At 44.0% G+C, this 20,576-nt stretch overlaps 1 protein-coding gene and 6 non-coding genes across 7 annotated transcripts; 4 read left to right on the top strand and 3 right to left on the bottom strand.

Annotated features, from left to right (window-relative positions):
• Positions 1 to 6,201: 6,201 nt before the first annotated feature.
• TRNAK-UUU (transfer RNA lysine (anticodon UUU)) lies at positions 6,202 to 6,274 on the top strand. Its single transcript has one exon. It is a non-coding gene; the product is annotated as a tRNA-Lys (tRNA).
• Positions 6,275 to 9,760: 3,486 nt separating this feature from the next.
• On the top strand, positions 9,761 to 9,833 carry TRNAF-GAA (transfer RNA phenylalanine (anticodon GAA)). Its single transcript has one exon. It is a non-coding gene; the product is annotated as a tRNA-Phe (tRNA).
• Positions 9,834 to 10,227: 394 nt separating this feature from the next.
• TRNAV-UAC (transfer RNA valine (anticodon UAC)) lies at positions 10,228 to 10,300 on the top strand. The gene has a single exon. It is a non-coding gene; the product is annotated as a tRNA-Val (tRNA).
• A 2,437-nt stretch (positions 10,301 to 12,737) lies between these two features.
• On the bottom strand, positions 12,738 to 12,820 carry TRNAL-UAA (transfer RNA leucine (anticodon UAA)). Its single transcript has one exon. It is a non-coding gene; the product is annotated as a tRNA-Leu (tRNA).
• Positions 12,821 to 14,711: 1,891 nt separating this feature from the next.
• Positions 14,712 to 14,798, bottom strand: TRNAR-UCU (transfer RNA arginine (anticodon UCU)). Its single transcript is given in 2 exon segments — positions 14,712 to 14,747; positions 14,762 to 14,798. It is a non-coding gene; the product is annotated as a tRNA-Arg (tRNA).
• A 492-nt stretch (positions 14,799 to 15,290) lies between these two features.
• Positions 15,291 to 15,363, top strand: TRNAV-UAC (transfer RNA valine (anticodon UAC)). The gene has a single exon. It is a non-coding gene; the product is annotated as a tRNA-Val (tRNA).
• A 3,448-nt stretch (positions 15,364 to 18,811) lies between these two features.
• LOC127540874 (olfactory receptor 4D11-like) lies at positions 18,812 to 19,759 on the bottom strand. The gene has a single exon (XM_051965790.1). It carries the CDS (start codon positions 19,757 to 19,759, stop codon positions 18,812 to 18,814), a length of 948 nt encoding a protein of 315 aa, XP_051821750.1.
• Between the last annotated feature and the right edge of the window lie 817 nt (positions 19,760 to 20,576).

Genomic DNA, 20,576 nt, shown 5'->3' with positions numbered 1-20,576 from the left:
TATTCCATCTATCTGTCTAGTCTCTAGTAATCAAACTGATCTGAATTCTTTAGGGCAAGTAACCCCATTTTCTGGTTATATACAAAATGTGAGTTTTCTCCATTGGTAGGCTAATGATTTCTACTTTTCCCCGACATATAACAGATGAAATTAATCTGTCTTGGATCCCCAAATTATTACTTTCTACTTTATGTATCTTTGGAACCTTTAATTTCTATTCTAAATTCTTCTGTCAAATTACAGTGAGTATTAGAGAAAAACCAAAGAGCTCTTCATGAATATTGAATACAAATTCATATAGTTGCTGGGAAATTGATAGAGTAACTTCTGATACGAACCATCATTGGTATGACTTTTTATTTAGATCACCTTCTGTGCAGAAATATTTTTCTATAATAGTTCACCCCATGTTAATTTTGACTACTGTACTTATTATATTATGCCTATGTAATTGTTATATGATTTTCCAAATGAAAAAAATATATATATCTACACACACTAAATTGGCCCCTACAGTCTCCATGGCCTACATTTTCAACAGGTCAGCACTTAAGGCTGAATGAATGGTAAATGGATCTAGAAGTTCTTCCGTATTTCAGTGCAGGCCCTGCATGTAGCCTGTGGCGTCCCTTCCCCCACCTCCTCCCGGGGTGAACCTGGATCTTGAAGATATGCTAAATCCTACACAAACAAGGAATATCTGCTGCAGTTCTCTGGGAAGGAACATTGCCTGTGAACTCCATGGTGAGGTCTGGCTGCCCGCTTGATGCAAAAATAGCCCATGGGATAGTTGGCAATTAGCCTCTTAGTTGGCAGCCAGCCTTCTTTATTTGGAAGGATTGATGATCTTTCTGTTCCAAGGAGAAATTTGGAATCTCACCCATGGAAAGGACGTTCTGCCTGGGATCCCTTCCTCCCAATCCAGACCCTGAAAGCTCTATCCTGGGATTCTGCAGCAGAGAGACTTGGTGGTTCCCTGGCTTGGTGACGGTTTCCATTACTTCTTCTATCTGTATTGGTATTGCTATAATCATATTAGCATTAGGAAGGTCCTGGCAGAGAAGTAAAGTTTCTAGCAGAGAAATTCCTACAGAGAGGTATGAAGTCTTGTTAGGGAAATAGGAGATAAAGATAAAGAGAGGGTAATGCTGAAAGAGAATATCATTTCGGTCAAAGGATATGAAGACAATTTTCAGATGATGAAATTGAAACTATTTTTATTCATATGAAAAGGTGTTCCAAATCATTATCGATCAGAGAAATGCAAATTAAGACAACTCTGAGATACCACTACACACCTGTCAGATTGGCTAAGATGACAGGAAAAAATAATGACGAATGTTGGAGGGGATGCAGGAAAACTGGGATACTGATACTGATGCGGGAAAGATTCCTTTCTAGATTCCCACCCTCTCCTAGTTAATAATGTAAATTGCCCTTTAACTCACAAATCCTGGTCCCTTTGAATTCCAATAGAAGATCTGACCTGTTCCCAGCCCCACCCGGATCTGAGCCAACTTTGGGGCTACACCCGAAAGCCCCTCGAGCTAAGTCTCCTATTATAAAAAGGCCACGCCGGGAACCCCTCTTTGCAGAGATTCCAAACATGGCTACCATGTGAGGACCCTCTATCCAGTGCCCTCCTTATCTCTACCTTCGCCTATACTTTAACTTTGCTTATCCAATAATAAACCTCTTTTATCAATCTAGCTCTCTGGGCCAATAAATGCTTTTATTGGGAACTCTACTACTAGAGTTCTGTCTACTACTAGACCACCTTGCGCCGAATCTGTACCCCAAACCTGCCACTAGACCTTAACCCTAATTTCATTTAGGTACCCCAAAGTAGACCTCAACAATACATTGTTGGTGGAGTTGTGAATCCATCCAGCCATTCTGGAGAGCCATTTGGAACTATGCTCAAAAAGTTATCAATCTGTGCATACCCTTTGACCCAGCAGTGTTTCTACTGGGCTTATACCCCAAAGAGATACTAAAGAAGGGAAAGGGACTTGTATGTGCCAAAATGTTTGTGGCAGCCCTGTTTGTAGTGGCAAGAAGCTGGAAAATGAATGGATGCCCATCCATTGGAGAATGGCTGGGTAAATTGTGGTATATGAACGTTAGAAATATTGTTCTGTAAGAAATGACCAGCAGGAGGATTTCAGAAAAGTCTGGAGAAACTTACAAGAACTGATGCTGACTGAAATGAACAGAACCAGGAGATCATTGTACACTTCAAGCACAATACTGTATGAGGATCAACTCTGATGGAAGTGACTATCTTTGACAATGAGAAGATCCAATTCAGTTCCAATTGAACAATGATGGACAGAATCAGCTACACCCAGAGAAGGAACACTGAGAAATGAGCGTGGACTGCTTGCATTTTTGTTTTTCTTCCCAGGTTATTTTTCCTTTTGAATCCAATTTTTCTTGTGCAACAAAAGAACTGTATGGATCTGTGCACATATATCTAAAATATACTTTAATATGTTTAACATGTATGAGACCTCCTGCCATCTAGGGGAGGGGGTGGAGGGAAGGAAGGGAAAAGTTGGAACAGAAGTGAGTGCAAGGGACAATGTTGAAAATTACCCATGCATATGTTCTGTCAATAAAAAGCTATAATAATAATAAAAAAAGAGAATATCATTTCAGTGGACAGAGGGTTACTGCTATGCCAGGGAGGGAGATTCCTTGGCTTATAGATCCTCTACAAAAACTGAGGTTAAAATTGCCATTTTATAAGGAAACCTGAGACAGAAGTTTCAACTGAATGAGATTCCCTCAATGCTGTCACTGCCTCCAGGCCTAGATGAGACCACTTACTGGGAGTGGTTTTGAGCTAACAATAGGGGTCAATAGAAATCTAGATCTCCGGCTAAATGGGATCACTTCAACTAGTCCCACCAAGATAAACCACTTTTATCTTGATTTCCTGGGGCGGGTCTCACAGAGTCAGGGTTCCAGGAGAATTTCTCCTTGAAGGAGTTTTCAGAGAGTCTTGGGGCCCCCCTTCAGTTTCAGGCTCCTTTTATCAAGTTCACAGATGAGAGCCTCAAATTTGGAACGAAGAGGTTTGGGAAGGGGGATGTTGTTCAAGGTAGTTAGAATCTTGAGGCAAACGGCTAGTGGCCCACTCCTAGTTATGGCTCTGGGGTATTGAAAGAACAGTTCCAAGAACAGTTCCACCAGACCTCTGGAGGTTGCACATGTACCTGTAAGCTTGCCTTCCCTACCCCTACTCATTTTAGTGAACCCCCTCCAGAGGCTGCCAATTAAGGAGCCATGCTGGCAGCTGGCACGAAACAGGCATGATGAGCACTATATGTTTGTGTAAACTGAGGCACAATCATGGCTGATATGGGAGCACAGTCCAAGATTAGAGTCCAGGCTTGCTGTCCCTAGAAATTGTATCCTTCCATTAGGTCTTGGGAGTCAGGTCCTGCCAGAAGGCACACACTCCCAGACCAGAAGGGAAACTTGCTATTTGCTTGGAATCAAGTGGGCCTCTCAACCCACTGGATGAAGGATCCGAAAGGGTCTTTCCAAATTTCTGACTGAAAATGATGTAAACTGTGTCTCCCAGATTTTTTTTGGGGGGGTGGAAACCCTAAGATCTCCAGCCCTCCCACCCTCCTGTTCTAGGGGAAGCTCCAAAGTGATCTCCACCTACAATTCAATTGTAGATCTTGCCCTGGGGCATCATCACCACCCTTTATTGAATCAAAAATTAGCTCAATCTCCTCAGCCTCAAACCATAGAAGGCTAATAAAAAACGACTCTGTACCCCAAACCTCTGCTAACTCCTAATCAGGAACAGCCCACGAGAAGCTGTTTCTCAGTGTAATACACTCATTCCCCCCACCCCACCCCACCCCAAAACCTCTCCTGCAGATCAGGACTGCAAACCTGGCCTGGGGACTCCATTGCTGTCAGGGGAATCTTTCACACGTAACAAAAACATGTCTCTTTTTCATTCCTACCATGCCATCTCTCTGGTTCATCTCTGTGTCTCCCTTCTCAAAATCATCCTATACAGGCTGTAGATTCAGTGTCAAAACTATCAGGGGCTCCTCGTGGCCTGATGAACTAAGTCCATGCTCCTTGGTCTGTTGTTCGAGGCCTTCTATTCCCTGCCTAACTTTTATTTTCTACTAATCTGTTTGCTGTCACTGAACAGTTTATTTCCAACCAGAATCAGTTGCTATGAAAGTGGGGAAGAAGCCTCTTTTTCTCTGTCAACAAAGCCAGTTCTTTTGCATTCGCCAAGTCAAAAGAGCTCCTCTTTGACTCCCCTATTTTTGTCACCACCATTCATTCTCTCTCCAGTCCATACCATTTTCCCTCTTATATAGTAATAGTTAAAAAATCCTATTCATTCTGTCTGTATCAACATTCACCTCTTGAATATTGATGAATGAATCAATCAGAAGGCATTGATTAAGTCTCAAGTCTCTGCCTCCCCCAATGTATCCATCACTCAGCCGCTAAGATGATTTTTTAAAAACTAGCTCTGATTGGGTTAAAGTCCTGGGAGAGTCAGGGCTTCCAGTCACTCCCCAATGACCTCAGGATAAACTACAAAATCCTCTCTTTGGCATTGAATGTTCTTTACAACTTGGCCTGGGGGATGATCACCACCCTTTAGCTCAATCTCCTCAGCCTCAAACCATAGAACATAAAGTAAAATAGTGAAGAAAGAGGTTTGATTTTGTTGTTTATTTCTTTTGTTCTTTTGGTTCGGAGTTCTTTGCTCTGAATCAATCTCTGTGCTTCTTGAAATCCCTCTTAAAATGCAATTTATTTTATTTGATTCCGTCATCTCCACCTTTGTGAGCATCTTGCTTCCTTAAGAATTCAATTAATTAATTAATTAATTATGGCTTCCATGCTAGAAGAAGCGCACAGAATACTTCGGAAGGACCACTGCCCAGTTTTTTAAAATCCCCAATATGGGGTGAAGCTAGAGAAAATTTGGCTCCATTCCATCAGCCAACAAACCCCACCTTCCCTGGTGGAGACTAGTGCAAAGAATACAGAACATGAGCTATGGCTGCGAAGGCCTTCCATCGGTAGAACGTGGATTTTTACCAAATACTGACTTCTATCCCAAAGCATTTCAATTGCATTTATGTTTTATAAAGGATTTTTTTCCATTTCTTAATTAATATGCTGTCTTTCTTGAGCTCTAGTTTTTATCGATCAAAATATATTATATATGTGTATATGTATATACGTATAGGTATATATAGGTGTGTGTATAGATATATATGTGTATACAGATGTATGCATATATGTGTGTATATATGTGTATGTGTATGTGTGTAGATATAGATGTATGTATATATGTGTTTATATGTATGTGTATATACAGGTGTTTATGTATATATGTGTGTATATGTGTATGTGTATGTGTGTATATACAGGTGCATGTATATATGTGTTAATATGTATGTGTATGTGTGTAGATATAGGTGTATGCATGTATATATGTGTATATATATCTATATGCATATATGTGTGTATTTAACCCAATACGTGTTTAAACACGCGTAGCAAAAGCAGACACAACGAAACAGGCTCAGTTGCCCCGTTTCCCTTCCGCTCCCACCCACAGACTTCAGACCCAGCTGGGCAGTCCTTACCTGTGGAGACACCGGCAGACGGACGGGAACACGCATTTAAAGGCACAGCTCCGGACTGCGGCTGCAGAGCTTCCCCGCCCGGGGACGGTGGGCGGCGGCGGGGGAAGGGGGCGGCGGCGCGGGAAGGGGTGGCGCCCCTCGGCTTCTCCTTTCTCCTCCGTTCCCCGTCGGGAGGGCGCGTGTCCGTGACTGCCCCAGCTCTCAGCGGAAGGGCAGGAAGAGCCAAGTTCTTCGCCCTGGGCGCGCGGGGTCTCCCCCTCCAAGCCCCGGCCCCCTGGCCCTCGCGCCTCCCCTCCCTGTGCGTCGCGGTCCCAAACGTGGTGCCGAGAGTTAGCCAGCGGGGCTGGAGGAGCCGGCTCTGCCGAGCTCCCTTTGGCTGCGGCGGGATGGATGGAGCGCGTGGGACGGGGAGGTGTTTCTCCTGGTCCCCAGCGTGGAGAGCGGGCCGAGCTGGGCCAGCTACAAAGTGGGTGAAATGAGCGCAGGTTCTCAAGCGACTCCAAAAAGAAGTTCGCGTGTTCACGTACCCAAGCACGCTTGCGCACCAAGAGCCCGGATAGCTCAGTCGGTAGAGCATCAGACTTTTAATCTGAGGGTCCAGGGTTCAAGTCCCTGTTCGGGCGCGCAACTTTTATGGAAGAAAAACTTAAAAAAAAAAAAAAACAAAACCAAAACAGCTTCAAAAATAAAGACGCAAAACCCGGCATCCCGGCACCTGCCCTGACTTTGTAGCTGGCTGTTGCTGCGAAAGCGTAGTGCGACCCGCCGGGGGCAGAGATCCGGGAAAGTCCCACTTCCGTTTTGGGGCATTAGAACTTTTAGGTGAGGAGCATTTAGGAAATGCTTAGGAAATCGCCTCGAGATACTAGTTCCTGAGCTTTGGAGACTTTAAAGAACAATATAGGTATTAGTTATTGTGTTATATTCCAATCTCTTTATTCTACAGGCGACGAAACTGAAACACAAAGAGGGGAAGTGAGAGAATCAGAATTCGAACGCAGTTCTCCGAGCCCGGTATCCCCTGGAAGTAGAACGGTTCGCCTAGGAATTGACAGACAGGCCCCAAGCATTAAGTAAGAATTTAATATGTGCCAAATCCTGTGTAAATTACTAGTACACAGGCCTGATTAAGATCTTTCTCTGTCTCTATCTCTGTCTCTATCTCTCTGTCTGTCTCTGTCTTTGTATCTCTTTGTCTCTGTCTCTGTTTCTCTGTCTGTCTCTCTCTGTCTCTGTCTCTGTTTCTGTCTGTCTCTGTCTCTGTCTCTGTCTGTCTCTCTCTGTCTCTGTCTCTGTCTCTCTCTCTCTCTCTCTCTCTTTCTATATATATATATATATATATATATATATATGGATACACACACCCACACAACCTGTCCCCAAAACCTTCTAGCTAGTCCTAAGGTTTTAAAGGGTTCCCCGAATTTGGAGTTTATTTATTTTCCTGATCTTCAAACAAAAATGGAGCATTTCTTTCAGTTATTTCAACATGATTCTGAGAAGGGCTCCACTAGGTTTCCCTAGCGCAAGGGATTCCTGGCCCAGAGAAAGGTTAAGAACTCGGTTCTAGAGGGCCAGGATGTAATTCATACACAGATAATTATATGCTCGTACATTTAATTACATGAAACATAATGCAGAGTCATTTCAAGAACCGGAGGGCATTATTAACCCGGGAGATCGGGGAAAGGAAGGGCGTCCAAGGATAGGGAGGATTGTCTGAGGGAGCTAAGCTTCTGAGCCACAGTGGGAACAGGAAATTGAAAATCTCAGAGGGTTGTATGAACTCAGCTGAATTTTGTTGAAACCTGGTTTAAATCCAGCAAAAAAGTTGCCATCGACAACTTAGAAAACAGGTGGGTTGAATCAGATCTTAATGATCTCCGGGTAAATGGAGTTTTGGCACAGAAGGCACATTTAGGGTTTGGAGAGCTGGCTTCTGAGGAGATGACTATCTTGGTTCATCATCCTTGCTTTGTAGGCCTGCTGCTGAAAGATACTATAGAAGGATTCTATCCCCAGAATCCTTTGCCTCAAGGTCTCCTGGGTGAGCTGACCCTCCAATAGGGTGATTTTTGTCTGTGTGGGACCTTATCCTTCTTCCTTCCCAAATAAACAACAAAATCGAACCTCTTCCTTCACTATTTTACTTCCAGGAAAAAGTCAGCCTTTTTTAAACTCCAGCAGCCACTGTGTTAAGTGCCTGAGTTACAGAGAAAGGCACAAACAGTTCCTGCCCTCAAGAAGCTCCAAAGTAGGAAATGACCTGCAAATGACTGTGAGTTTATCAGATATGTCCTTGGTAAGTTGATGGAAGCGCTAGCTTGGTGGGAATTGAAAGGAGGGTGGGGAATGATTGGGAAAGACTTCCTGCAAAAGGTAGAATGAAAAGAAAGCCAAGTGCATTACAGACAGGAGAGAGAAACCAATGAACCGATATGGATTGGGGAGGCAGAGAAGGCCGGGTTGGGATTGTAAAGGAGGAGAATAAGGTGTAAAAAGAATTGGAAAGGTAGGAAAGGGCCAGGGCCAGTTTATGAAGGACTTTAAAAACCAAACAGGGTTTTATATTTGATATTGGAAGTCACTGGGAGTTACTGACATTTATTGAGTAGGGGGATGTGCTTTAGGAAGGTCACTTTGACAACAGAGGGGTGTTGAAAGAACAGCTAGATAGAAGGCTCTTTCAATAATACATTGTTGAGGTAATGAAGGCCTGTCCCAGGGCGGTTGTCCTCTTGGGAGTAGACAATGGCATTGTTGCAAAGGTATCAATGGGACCTGGCAACAGATTGGGTGGGTGGGTAGGTGGGGGGCAAATGAGAGTGACAAGTCAAGGATGACACCTAGTGGGAGAGCCTGGTTCACTGGAAGCTTGGTGGCCATTTTAACAGTAGCAGAGAAGCTTTGAAGGATTTTGGTTGTCTGGGAGAGGAATAGGGGACATGGAGGGCAATCCAGGCAATATAAACAGAAGAGAGCAATAATAACTAATGAAAAAACAAGCTGCATGCAATGAACTGTGGGGGTTCTTTGGGAGAAGGCAGAATTTAAACTGATACTAATCTTTTGGCTGTGAAAAAAAAGTGATCAAATCTTTGGCTAATACTCCAAGCATTCACACGGATTATAGACAGAAAATAAATGGCAAAAATGGACAAAGAATAATTTTAGCTCCAAAGATGATTGATCAGAGAACACTTTCTTCCAGATCTTTTGTAAGGATGGGGCTTGGAGTGTGGACATGGGAAGAAGTTTTGGGTTGGGGAACATAGAATTGGAAGCTACATACATACATGTATACATGCAATTCATACATATATGTATACACATATGTGTAGATATATATACACCATATATATGTACATGTGTGTATATACACACAGATCAGCTTTGAGGAAATATTTTCAATTATCCCTCCTTTTCTTTAAAAACAAAATTCTCTAGGAGTGGGACAGATAGAGGGGAAATTTGAGGCAATCATAGTATATACTAAGTGTGTGTGTGTGTGTGTGTGTGTGTGTGTGTGTGTGTAAAATGGGGAGGTTTCTGATATCACTGAATGATTCCCTTTGTCTCCAGTCTATAATAAATGGAAAAATATGACAGGAAATGAACTTGGAAAAATAGGACTGCATGCTACTGTGAAGCTTACTTGAATGACAGGCCCAAGGATTTGAAGTGACACAAATCCTTGAGATGTGAAAAAAAGAGGATAACTGTGACCACTCTCTCAGACACTGACTTTTATCTTTTATAGGTGTCAACTTGTCATTAGTTTTTTGTTTTTTTTTTTTTGCCTCTCAAGCCACCACTTTTTCACATGATCATGGATTTATTTAAAGCTGCAAGTTAAACCAAGCCATGAAGGAATGAAGTAATTATTTCAAATCGTCATCCAGCCACTCTTGCTTTCGGATTTGTTGGGCTTCGTTGCCTCCTTGGACAAACCCACTAGTGCGCCCCCAGTTTGCTCTTTGGAATACATGGGGATGAAAGGTTATCTTTTTCTGACTTCCTTTGGTTATAAATAGAAATCACGCTGGGAAACACTTGAAAAATCAGCTCGGACTTGGGGGCTAACAAAGTCGAAGGGCGCTTCCGTGGTTGCCGAAATAGCTCAGTTGGGAGAGCGTTAGACTGAAGATCTAAAGGTCCCTGGTTCGATCCCGGGTTTCGGCAGATGGTTTTTATTTGGTGTTTTTTTTTTTTTTTTCCCTTCCACCCTCTTGATTCAATTTCAATTGAAGAGGTCACTGACAATAAAGATACAGTCCTTCTCCTTTTCCCTGCATCCGCTTTCCCGGGCGGCTTCTTCCCCCCACCCCTCCCCGGGCGCCTCTCCACCTCGCTGAGAGGTTCAGAGGAGAGTCCGGTGTAACACGAGGCGCTGCGAATGCTCAGGGCTCTGAGGCCGGACGCGATCGCGGAGCCGATCTTCTATTTCTCAGCCCCAGCTGCCCCCGGGCCACAAATTGATTCGTTAATAAAACAAACGATAGAAAATAGGGACCTGTAGGGGAGAATCTGCACCCTTTACTTAAAGGCTCGAGGCGAAGCCTGGTTCGGTATCTCTGGTTCCATAGTGTAGTGGTTATCACGTCTGCTTTACACGCAGAAGGTCCTGGGTTCGAGCCCCAGTGGAACCAGGAACTCTAGCTTTTTATTGTGCACGTGAGCGACCGACTTTTTGAGGATTCAGCAATTTGAGAGGAGGCGGGGAGAAGGGGGGCGCAGGCGCGTAGGGGCTGGATACCCGGACTTCTGGAAGCCGCGTCGGCTCGGCCTCCGGGCTGAGGTCGCCTGATGCAGCAGGTTAAAAAAAAATATCCCTTCCTTCCCCCAAATCAGCTTTCTATAGGAGTGTAGGATTCGAACCATAAACCTCCTGGTGAACATCCCCAAACCTTACCAGTTGAGCCGCCCGAAAAATTCATGGAAATCGTCTTGCAATCTGCCTGTACTGTAATCAACCAATTTGTGTGTCGCGCGCGCGTTTTAAAAAATTTGCTTTGCGGGACTTGCTGCTTAGTAAGAACTTTGTTTCTGGAGTTTTTTTTTTTTTTTTTTTCTTTTCTTTTCTTTTCTTTTCTTTTCTTTTCTTTTCTTTTCTTTTCTTTCTCTCTCTCTCTCTTTCTTTCTGTCTGTCTGTCTGTCTCTCTCTCTTTCTCTCCTTCCTTCCTTCTTCCTTCCTTCCTCCCTCCTTCCTTCCTCCCTCCTTCCTTCCTTCCTTCCTTCCTTCCTTCCTTCCTTCCTTCCTTCCTTCCTTCCTTCCTCCCTCCTTCCTTCCTCCCTCCTTCCCTTCCTTCCTTCCTTCTTATTATTATAGCTTTTTATTTACAAGTTATATGAAGGGGTAATTTTTCAGCATTGACAGGTGCAAATCCTTTTGTTCCAACTTCTTCCCTCCTTCTCCACACCCCTTCCCCCAGATGGCAGGTTGACCAATACATGTTAAATATGTTAAAGTATAAATTAAATATAATATAAGTATACATGTCCTAACAGTTATTTTGCTGTACAAAAAGAATCGGACTTGGAAATAGTGAATTAGCCTGTGAAGGAAACCAAAAATGCAGGCAGAGAAAAATAGCGGGATTGGGAATTCTATGTAGTGGTTCATAGTCGTCTCCTACAGTTCTTTCCCTGGGTGTAGCTGGTTCAGTTCATTACTGCTCTATTGGAACTAATTTGGTTCATCTCATTGCTGAAGAGGGCCACGTCCATCAGAAATGATCATCGTATAGTATTGTTGTTGAAGTATATAATGCTCTCCTGCTCCTGTTCATATTACTCAGCATCAGTTCTTGTCAGTCTCTCCAGGCCTTTCTGAATTCATCCTGCTGGTCATTTCTTACTGAACAATAATATTCCATAACATTCATATACCACAATTTATTCAGCCATTCTCCCATTGATGGGCATCCACTCAGTTTCCAGTTTCTGGCCACTACAAACAGGGCTGCCCCAAACATTCTGGCACATTTGGGGCTCCTTCCCTCCTTTAAGATCTCTTTGGGATATAAGCCCAGTAGTAACACTGCTGGGTCAAAGAGTATGCACAGATTGATAACTTTTTGAGCATAGTTCCAAATCGCTCTCCAGAATGGCTGATGTATTCACAATTCCACCCACAATGTATTAGTGTCTTGGTTTTCCCACATCCCCTCCAACATTCCGCATTATCTTTCCCTGTCACTCTAGCCAATCTGACAGGTGTATAGTGATATCTCAGAGTTGTCTTAATTTACATTTCTCTGATTAACAATGACTTGGAGCATCTTTTCATATGGCTCGAAATAGTTTCAATTTCTTCATCTGAGAATTGTCTGTTCATATCCTTTGACCATTTATCAATTGGAGAATGGCTTGATTTCTTATAAATTAGAGTCAATTCTCTATGTATTTTGGAAATGAGGCCTTTCTCAGAACCTTTGATTGTAAAAATGTTTTCCCAGTTTATTGCTTCTCTTCTAATCTTGTCTGCATTAGTTTTGTTTATACAAAAACCTTTCAATTTGATACAATCAAATGTTTCTGTTTTGTTTGGAGCTTTGTTTCTTTAAGCAGAGACTAAACGATTTCATTAGACATGTCTGTTAACGTGGGAGAGCAGCACTCCTTTCAAATCTGGGGTTTTAGGAACTGAAACACCACAGGGTTGTGCCAGCGTATCCCCACCTGGGTTTTTTATTCTTTATTGCGGCTTCTCGTTCTTAAGTCAAGTCAATAAGCGCCTACTATGTGCCAGGCTCTGTGCTGAGCGTCGGATCCGTTGAGATCCTGCAAGTAATATGGAGGAACCCCTGTATAATGGAATCATTAATGAGGTTTATTTATCCCGGGGATCATTTTATTGCTAGTGCTGCCTTGAGGCGGAAAAAGCGATCAGTAGCTTAGTATGGGAAGGGCCCTCGCCGCTATTTCTCATCTCCACCGGGAGAGGTGAGGGATGGCGATATTGTCCCGGGAAGAGGACTTTCCGGGGGAATTCAGTTTCCAGTTCTCCCCACTCCCGCCACTTCCTCCTTCATGTGAATGGTAACTAGAGAATGAATTGCTTTCGACTCAAAAATGTAAGCCTCCTACCAGAAGTGGGGTTCGAACCCACGCGGACACTTGTCCATTGGATCTTAAGTCCAACGCCTTAACCACTCGGCCATTCTGGTTGGCGATGGTTACTCATTTCTCCCTTCTCAGATGAGATCTCATCTTCCGAGTTACTCTCCCGGTGACCAACGTGGTGGCCCACACCGAAGAGCGCCAAGAGACCCAACCTCAAAGGGGAGAAAGACCAATACAGAGTGGGGCCCTCTGTCCCCCCTGACGTTCTTCTTGTCCTTCAGGCCCAGAAGGCACTGAGCGCGAGGTGAGTGACCTTTTGGCCCCGGACACTGTCCTGAATGACCATTTCCTAGTGGCCTGCTTAAATGTGTCCAGGATTCTCCACCAAGCTCTGAGCATCCTGCGAGGATCCCTGTCCCCAGGGAGTTTATGATCTACTACATTACATATCTAGCCTGCAGCGATGTGAATGAGTAGACGAGACAGCGAGACACCGTAAATCCGTAGTAATGGGGGAGGACGGCAAGGGAGCGGGCCAAAAACCCTTCCCGAGCTGTTTTTTTTTTTTTTTTTTCTCCTTCATCTTTACCTCCCTCTGTCTTCGGTACCCCAGATCCAGGGCCATCGATCTCGCTCTTCCTGGAACCCGCCCATTGCACATCCTTAACTCGGGCTATCTCCCCCGGCTGACTCGCATAGACGCATTCCAATGCTCTCTCTTCTCCCTTTCCAGCTTCTCTTCCAGTCTCACCTGAAGTCCCAATTTCTGCAAGAAACCTCTGATCTTTCATCTGAGAGTAACCCCCAATTCTCCTGGTTCGGACTTCCTGGAACCATATTTGTTTACAGGCGATCTGGGCCATTAGAACGCAAACTCCTTGAGAGGAAGCGACTGTGTATTTTTTTTTTTAAGGGGAGTGGGGCCTTATCTATCTATCTATCTATCTATCTATCTATCTATCATTTATCTATCTATCTATTCATTCATTCATTTATCTATCTATCCATCTTTTTTTCTTTCTTTTTCTTTCTTTCTTCCTTCCTTCCTTCCTTCCTTCCTTCCTTCCTTCCTTCCTTCCTTCCTTCCTTCCTTCCTTCCTTCCTTCCTTCCTTCCTTCCTTCCTTCCTTCCTTCCTTCCTTCCTTCTTCCTTCCTTTCTTTCTTTCTCTTTCTTTCTTTCTTTCTTTCTTTTCTTTCTTTCTTTCTTTTCTTTCTTTCTTTCTTTCTTTCTTTCTTTCTTTCTTTCTTTCTTTCTTTCTTTCTTTCTTTCTTTCTTTCTTTCTTTCTTTCTTTCTTTCTTTCTTATCTATCTTAATCTATATCCTCATTGCTTAGCATCGAACCTGGCACGTAGTGAGCGTTGAACCATGCTTATGGACTTGACGGAGACGTAAAGTCTCGGGGAGGAGACACCCACTAAGAAGCATTTGTTAAGCATCTTCCAAGAGCGGGGAACTCAGGATTTAGAGCTGACCATGGACAGATCCGGACCTCCGGGGGCTCCCAGAACTTCCACAAAACTCCCCCTCCGCTCTTCCCTTTTGGTACCAGTAAATCCGGGTCCCCCCAAACACCCTCCTCCTGCCCCGCGCTGCGCACTCGCCCTGCCTGGGAGAGCTTTTGACCCCAAGTGATTGCCCCGGCTTTTAGAGAGGTCATGGGGGTATTTAACCTGGTGGACTTCTATGTATTTTCTTGGGAATATTTGGAAATGGTTCCATATAATGCCAGTGCTCTTTGTTTTTCAAACAGCCACGAGAGGCTGTGTGGGTAAGTGGGTATTTCTTTTGGGAAGGGTAGGAAATGAGTTCCACGATACTCGTGTCTCCCTGGTTTTCAAAGCTGTTGACGCAAAGCGACCGTAGTCCCGGCTCTCGGAGAGGTCACGTGGGGATTATAAACGACTGGACGTCTAAGGATTTATATTTTCTTCGGGAATGTTAGGAAAGGAGTTCCACGATGCTAGTTCCTCTTTGGTTTTCATTTCTAAAATTACGACTCTGGTGGGACTCGAACCCACAACCTTTGAATTCCTTCAGCTCTACTAGAAGTCCAATGCGCTATCCATTGCGCCACAGAGCCACTGGTTTGAAGGATACTTTCTTAATCGTCTCATCTGCAGACAAAAGAAAGCTTAAGTTCCAATATATAAGAAACACTCGTGGAGTTTTCACTCGGAAGACAGCTTGAAGATCATCTCTTCAACTCCTTTGTTAGACGTGGAAAGCCCGGCTGGGACCCCTCGCGATAAGTGCGCGCGTCTTTCTAGGGACTGGCTCTTTAGCTGTGGGGGGTGGGGTGGGGGAGGAGCTGGCGAGGCCGTGCTTGTCTGAGCGGTGGCCCATCACCTCTCCCAGGCAGGGCGAGTGCGCAGCGCGGGGCAGGAGGAGGGTGTTTGCGGGGACCCGGATTTATTAACAGACGAGGGCCGACGGGACTTTGGCTTGTATATAAAATCCGCTGTCAATTTGGGGAAAGTGAGGGGAAAAAGTGGGGGGGGGGGGGAAAGAGAAAAAAAAAAGTGACAAGAAAGCGCAATTCTCTTAAAAGCCCTTAAAGAAAAGGGGCTTCAACGGTTCCATAGTGTAGCGGTTATCACGTCTGCTTTACACGCAGAAGGTCCTGGGTTCGAGCCCCAGTGGAACCAGAAATAAAAGTAACTTTTGCTCGGGATTTTAGAAAAATTTTCACCTGGAAAGAAGCAAAATCCAAATGATTTCAGTCCGTTTCCTTCACACACGGACACACACGATCAGGAAGAAAACCTTTTAAAACATTGCACCCTTTCAATGATACTATTCTCCAAATGGGAAAAAAAGGAAAAATGGAACGGCGTTCGCTAAGCCCCAAATGGCCCCAAATGAACTCATCCTCCACTTATTGACCTGCAAAGCGGGACTGGGGTTGGGAGGAGTGGGCCAGGGCTAACGGATGCTCCCTTAGGAGTTCCCCTTCCGGTAGCATCTTTGGACTCTCCCTCACATTGCTGGAGGTGCCCACGGCTGAGCCCCCTGCGGGGGCTGGGGAGACGGCCAGAGTTCCCATAAGCCTCAAGCTCGGAGGATCAGAACCTCCCACTTTGTCAGCGCCTTTGCCTCGGAGACGGGAACACTGTTCAGAGGCTTCAGAGAGGGAGTCGGACAGACGCAGGGGAGGCGGAAGTGATCTGGAGGCTTTAAGGGAGAGATCCGGGAGGCTGGTCTCAGGGGGTCTCGGGCTGAAACTAGGGGTGGAGGTTTTTCGAGATCAAGAGGTTAATAAGCATGGCCGCTAGGGGGCGCAGTGGATAGAGCACCAGCCCTGAAATCAAGAAGACCTGAATTCAAAATAGAGCTCAAACACTGAACACGGCTGTGTGACTCTGGGTAAATTACTTAACCCCAACTGCCTCAGGAAAAAAAAAAAAAGAAGTTAATAAGCATTTAGGAAGCTTTTGGTGTTTGATCTGAGTCTTGAAGGAAAAGAAAGCTTCTAGATCCACAAAGATCTCCCCCCCAGCCGTGCTCAGAACATCCTGGAAAAGACATTTCTCTTGGAGAATTATCACATGGGACCATTGACCCAGAGAATGTCTACGGAGAAATGCTCCGGGGGAGGGGGGGGGGGAGGAAAGGAGGGGAAGGGGGGAGGAGCACCCTTGTAGACTTTAGAATGCTGCGCATCCTCAGTTTCTGCTACCAGCCATCCCACATGCCCCCATTACTGATTACCGCACTACCAACCAAGGCTGCCATCAGCGGGGAGACGTCAGCAAGACGTTACCAAGAGATGCCGCCATTTGCCCCGGCTCTCAAGCTATTCCTTCAGTCTTTCCTTGTCTCTTCCTTTTACAATGACTTCAGTTTCCAGGAAGCAGTGAGGCTAAACCGCTAGCGGAGGGCCCAGACTGGCGCAAGAAGACTGGATTTCTTACCATGAATCTGGGGATCGGTCTGATCAGGGAACCTTCTATCGCCCCATTTATTCCAGAACCATCAGACCCAGGAAAAGACGCCATTAGCAGAAACAGCATTCTTCTCCTACCCACAAGTCCCGGAGCACGGGGCTATGCTGGAACCTAATTAACCATGTGTCTTCCTTAGCATTTCGAGGCTTACAGAACTCCTCCTCTGCGAGGTAGACTGTGCAAAGAGCATCCTTCTCATTTATAGATGAGAAAAGAAGAAAAGGAAATTGTAACCGAGTCACCTAGATAGTAACATTTGAGGTAACGCTTGCACTCTAGTCTTTCTCCTAGTGTTTTGACCACTCTGGATTAAATGGTGAAGCATTACTGACATTTTTTGGGTCTTGAAAGGCCTGAGCTGCAGCCTGCCAGTTATCGAAGGCAGCTCTGGGAACCAGGACCTCTTTTCTACACTTTTTAGTTCTGGAATTATAGCCTAGGGGGGGCAGGTGTCTTACAGTGACCAACAAAAGCCTGAGGTTGTCTGAAGCTGAAGGACAGAGCCCACTTAGAAAAGTCCATGGGAGCCAGTCCATATCAGCTAAGTTGGTGAGGACCCAGAAAAGGCAGTGGATGACCTGCCCCATCATGGTTGTCCTTTGAGTTGGTGACCAGTCTTTTCCTTTTCTGGATGCTGGGTGTCTTTGTGGAAGAGTGTTCCCTGATATTGGGGGAAATACTTGTGACTGCTGTTCTTATGTGCATTTGAGGAACTTAACTTTGTTAAAGAACTGAAGGATGCTCATGTCATGTTCTAGATAGGCTTGGAAGTCTGACACACGTTCCCTCCTTATTCTGACAGTTCTCTGTGGGGTCAAGAGACAACTATGGGAGACACATGAAGACCTTCATAATTGGGGAGAAAAATAAAAGGGCCAATGGGAAGAGAAGGGGAAGGGAGAATGAAAGATAGCCTAGCTTATTCTGGCAGAATTTATTATTTTTTTTTATTAAAGCTTTTTATTTTCAAAACATATGCCTGGATAATTTTCCAACATTGACCCGTGCAAAACCTTATGTTCCAAATTTTCCCCTTCTCCCCCCCCCCAACCCCCCTCTACTCTCTCCCTTAGATGGCAAATAATTCAATATATGTTAAACATGTTAAAATATATGTTAAATCCAATATATGTATACATATTTATACAATTATCTTGATGCACAAGAAAAAAAAGGAAAAAAATGAGAAAGAAAATAAAATGCAAGCAAACAACAACAAAAAGAGTGAAAATGCTATGTTGTGGTCCACACACAGCTCCCACAGTTCTCTCTCTGGATGTAGTTGATTCTCTTCATTACTCAATAATTGGAGGTGGTTTGAATCATCTCATTGTTGAAGAGACCCACGTCCATCAGAATAGATCATCGAATAATCTTGTTGTTGCCACATATAGGATCATAGGTGTCATGACTTGAAAATGGATGAGACCTCGAAGGGCATCTTGCCTAATTCCTTTGCTTTAAAATAAGGAATCGCGGCCAGTCGAGGTTGAGTGCCTTACTACATCAGTAATAAAATTATAGAGCTTGGGTTTTTGGCTGAAAAAGAAACTTTCTGGAAAGTAGACAATTCCCTCCATCCCTTCCCATTGGAGAGACACAAGGAACTTCTTGGTTGGTCCCTTCTGCGATTGGCTGACTTCAAAGAGTTTGTCAGCCCCTTCAAATAAATCAGGGGCTCCTCTGCCTAAGTCCCCATTATATAAATGAAAGCAATTATTATTTATGTAGAATGTTAGAGCCTGAAGGGACTTGAGACCAAAGGATGTTGAAGTTGTAAGAGACCTTAGAACATTTCCTCCAATCCCTACAGTCATAACATGCACAAAGGTTACTTCATTTTCCTTAGGTCACACAGATAGCTGTTAGTAGGTTCATGTCTCCTGGTTCCCAGGCCATTGGCTTTTCCATTTTTAATGTGGAATCTTTAATACAGATATTCTTGAATGGAGGGTGTCTAGTGTCTGTGCATCTTATTATGTACCTTGTTTTTTTTTGTATTTGCAATAATCTAAACTCTTTCCCTTCACTGGTTACTTAGGATAACTCCCATCACTATACCCAAGATGCAGATATTAGCAAGGATTACTTCCTGGAGTATCTGTCCCATGCAAATAACGAGCATAAAATTCAAGTCAGTTTTTCCCTGTTAGCCCAGAGCCAATTCCTTTGCAGAAGGTACAAGTCTTCTGTGTAATCTTCTCATGGATGATTTCATCTCCTGGTTTCTCAGTGTGTAAATCAAGGGATTCAAGAGAGGGGAGATGACAGTGAAGGTGACAGAGATGACCCGGTCAGAGGGAAGGGCAGTGAAAGGCCTTGCATATACATAGATACAGGGCACAAAATGTAGGGTGACCACAATGATGTGGGAGGAGCAGGTGGAGATGGCTTTCCTCCTGCCCTCTCCAGTATGAGACCTCAACATCACCATGATGACTGTGTAGGACACAGTGAGTAGAAAGAACCAAAGTACAGCGAGGAGACCATTGTTGGAGATCATTAAGATCTCCAGAGCAAAGGTATCGATGCAGGCAAGTTTGAGGACTTGGGGGACATCACAGTAGAAACTGTCGATGATATTAGGTCCAGAGAAGGGGAGTGGGAGCAACAGAGAGATCTGTACAATGGAGTGAATGAAGCCCCCCACCCAGGAGGCCGCTATGAGCCCAAGACACCTTCCGTTACTCATGAGGGTCACATAGTGAAGGGGCTTTGAGATGGCCAAATAACGATCCAAAGCCATAACAGACAGAGTAAAAATATCCACCCCACCAATGAAGTGGAAGAAAAACATCTGTGTCATGCAACCATTGAAAGAGATGGTCTTTCTTTCAGCTAAAAGATCTAACAAAACCTTTGGAGCAGTGATGGAGGAGAAGCAGATATCCAAAATAGATAGATTTCGGAGCAGGAAGTACATAGGTGTGTGGAGGCGAGACTCACAAGTCACAGTGAGCATGATAAGGAGATTTCCCAGTAGAGTTATTATGTATACTAGGAATAATGAAAGAAATAAGACAATGCTCAACTTTGGAGACTGGGTAAGTCCCACAAAAACAAATTCCTTCACCCTGGTGTGATTCCCCAGTTCCATCAGCTCATGTTTCCTCTTCTTTGGCCACCCTGGGCAAAAATAATTAAATAGTAAACAATATATACATTTATTCAGATATCCCCCTCCTTTAATTGCTCTTATCATCTGCTGATTTCACTTCTACTCATATACTGCTGAATGAAGCAAGACTAAATCATAAAATAATAGTGGCTGGACCCACTGGATTCTCATGATAGTGAAACAATGCTTTTTAAAAACCTCCCTAATTGGTTGATTCACTGTCCTACTGACCACACCATTTTCTAAAACTTTTAAGATCTCAGATTTGTCATTGTTCTTCCTTTTTCCACCTTCTCAATTGAGAACTTTACCTCATGTTTCATTTTTTAAAATGGTGACAGTCACAGAGAGTTCTTCCTTCTTTCTTCTTCCTCATCTCACATCACTCAGATGCCTCCTTAATTCCTATCTCATGTAGTGAAGTGATCCTTCCCCTTGATAAACCACTTCACATGCACAAGTAATTCCATTCCACCATGACTTATCCAGCAAATTGTCTATTCTAATATCCTAACTCTTATTTTAAAAAAAATTGATAGACTTTTATTCTCAAAATACCAAAAGACAGCTTTCAACCTTCACCCCTGAAAAATCTCGTGTTCCAAATTTTCCTTTCTCCCTTCCTCTCACCCCCTGGACCTAGACCGTAAGTAATCCAATATAGGTAAAATATGTGTAATTCTTCCAAACACATTTCCACATATATCATCCTCTATTTAAAAAAATCAGATCAAAAAGGAAAAAAAAGTAGTAAAAAACAACAAAGGTGAAAATACTATGAGGTGATCCACATTCT

This window comes from Antechinus flavipes, chromosome 6 (assembly GCF_016432865.1).
Source record: "Antechinus flavipes isolate AdamAnt ecotype Samford, QLD, Australia chromosome 6, AdamAnt_v2, whole genome shotgun sequence".
NCBI lineage: Eukaryota > Metazoa > Chordata > Mammalia > Dasyuromorphia > Dasyuridae > Antechinus > Antechinus flavipes.
The sequence above is the reverse complement of the archived record's forward strand: the minus strand, read 5'-3'. Positions and strand labels throughout refer to the sequence as shown.

Coding starts and splice junctions, on each gene's coding strand:
- LOC127540874 (XM_051965790.1), bottom strand. CDS start 19,759: ATGGAACTGGGGAATCACACCAGGGTGAAGGAATTTGTTTTTGTGGGA.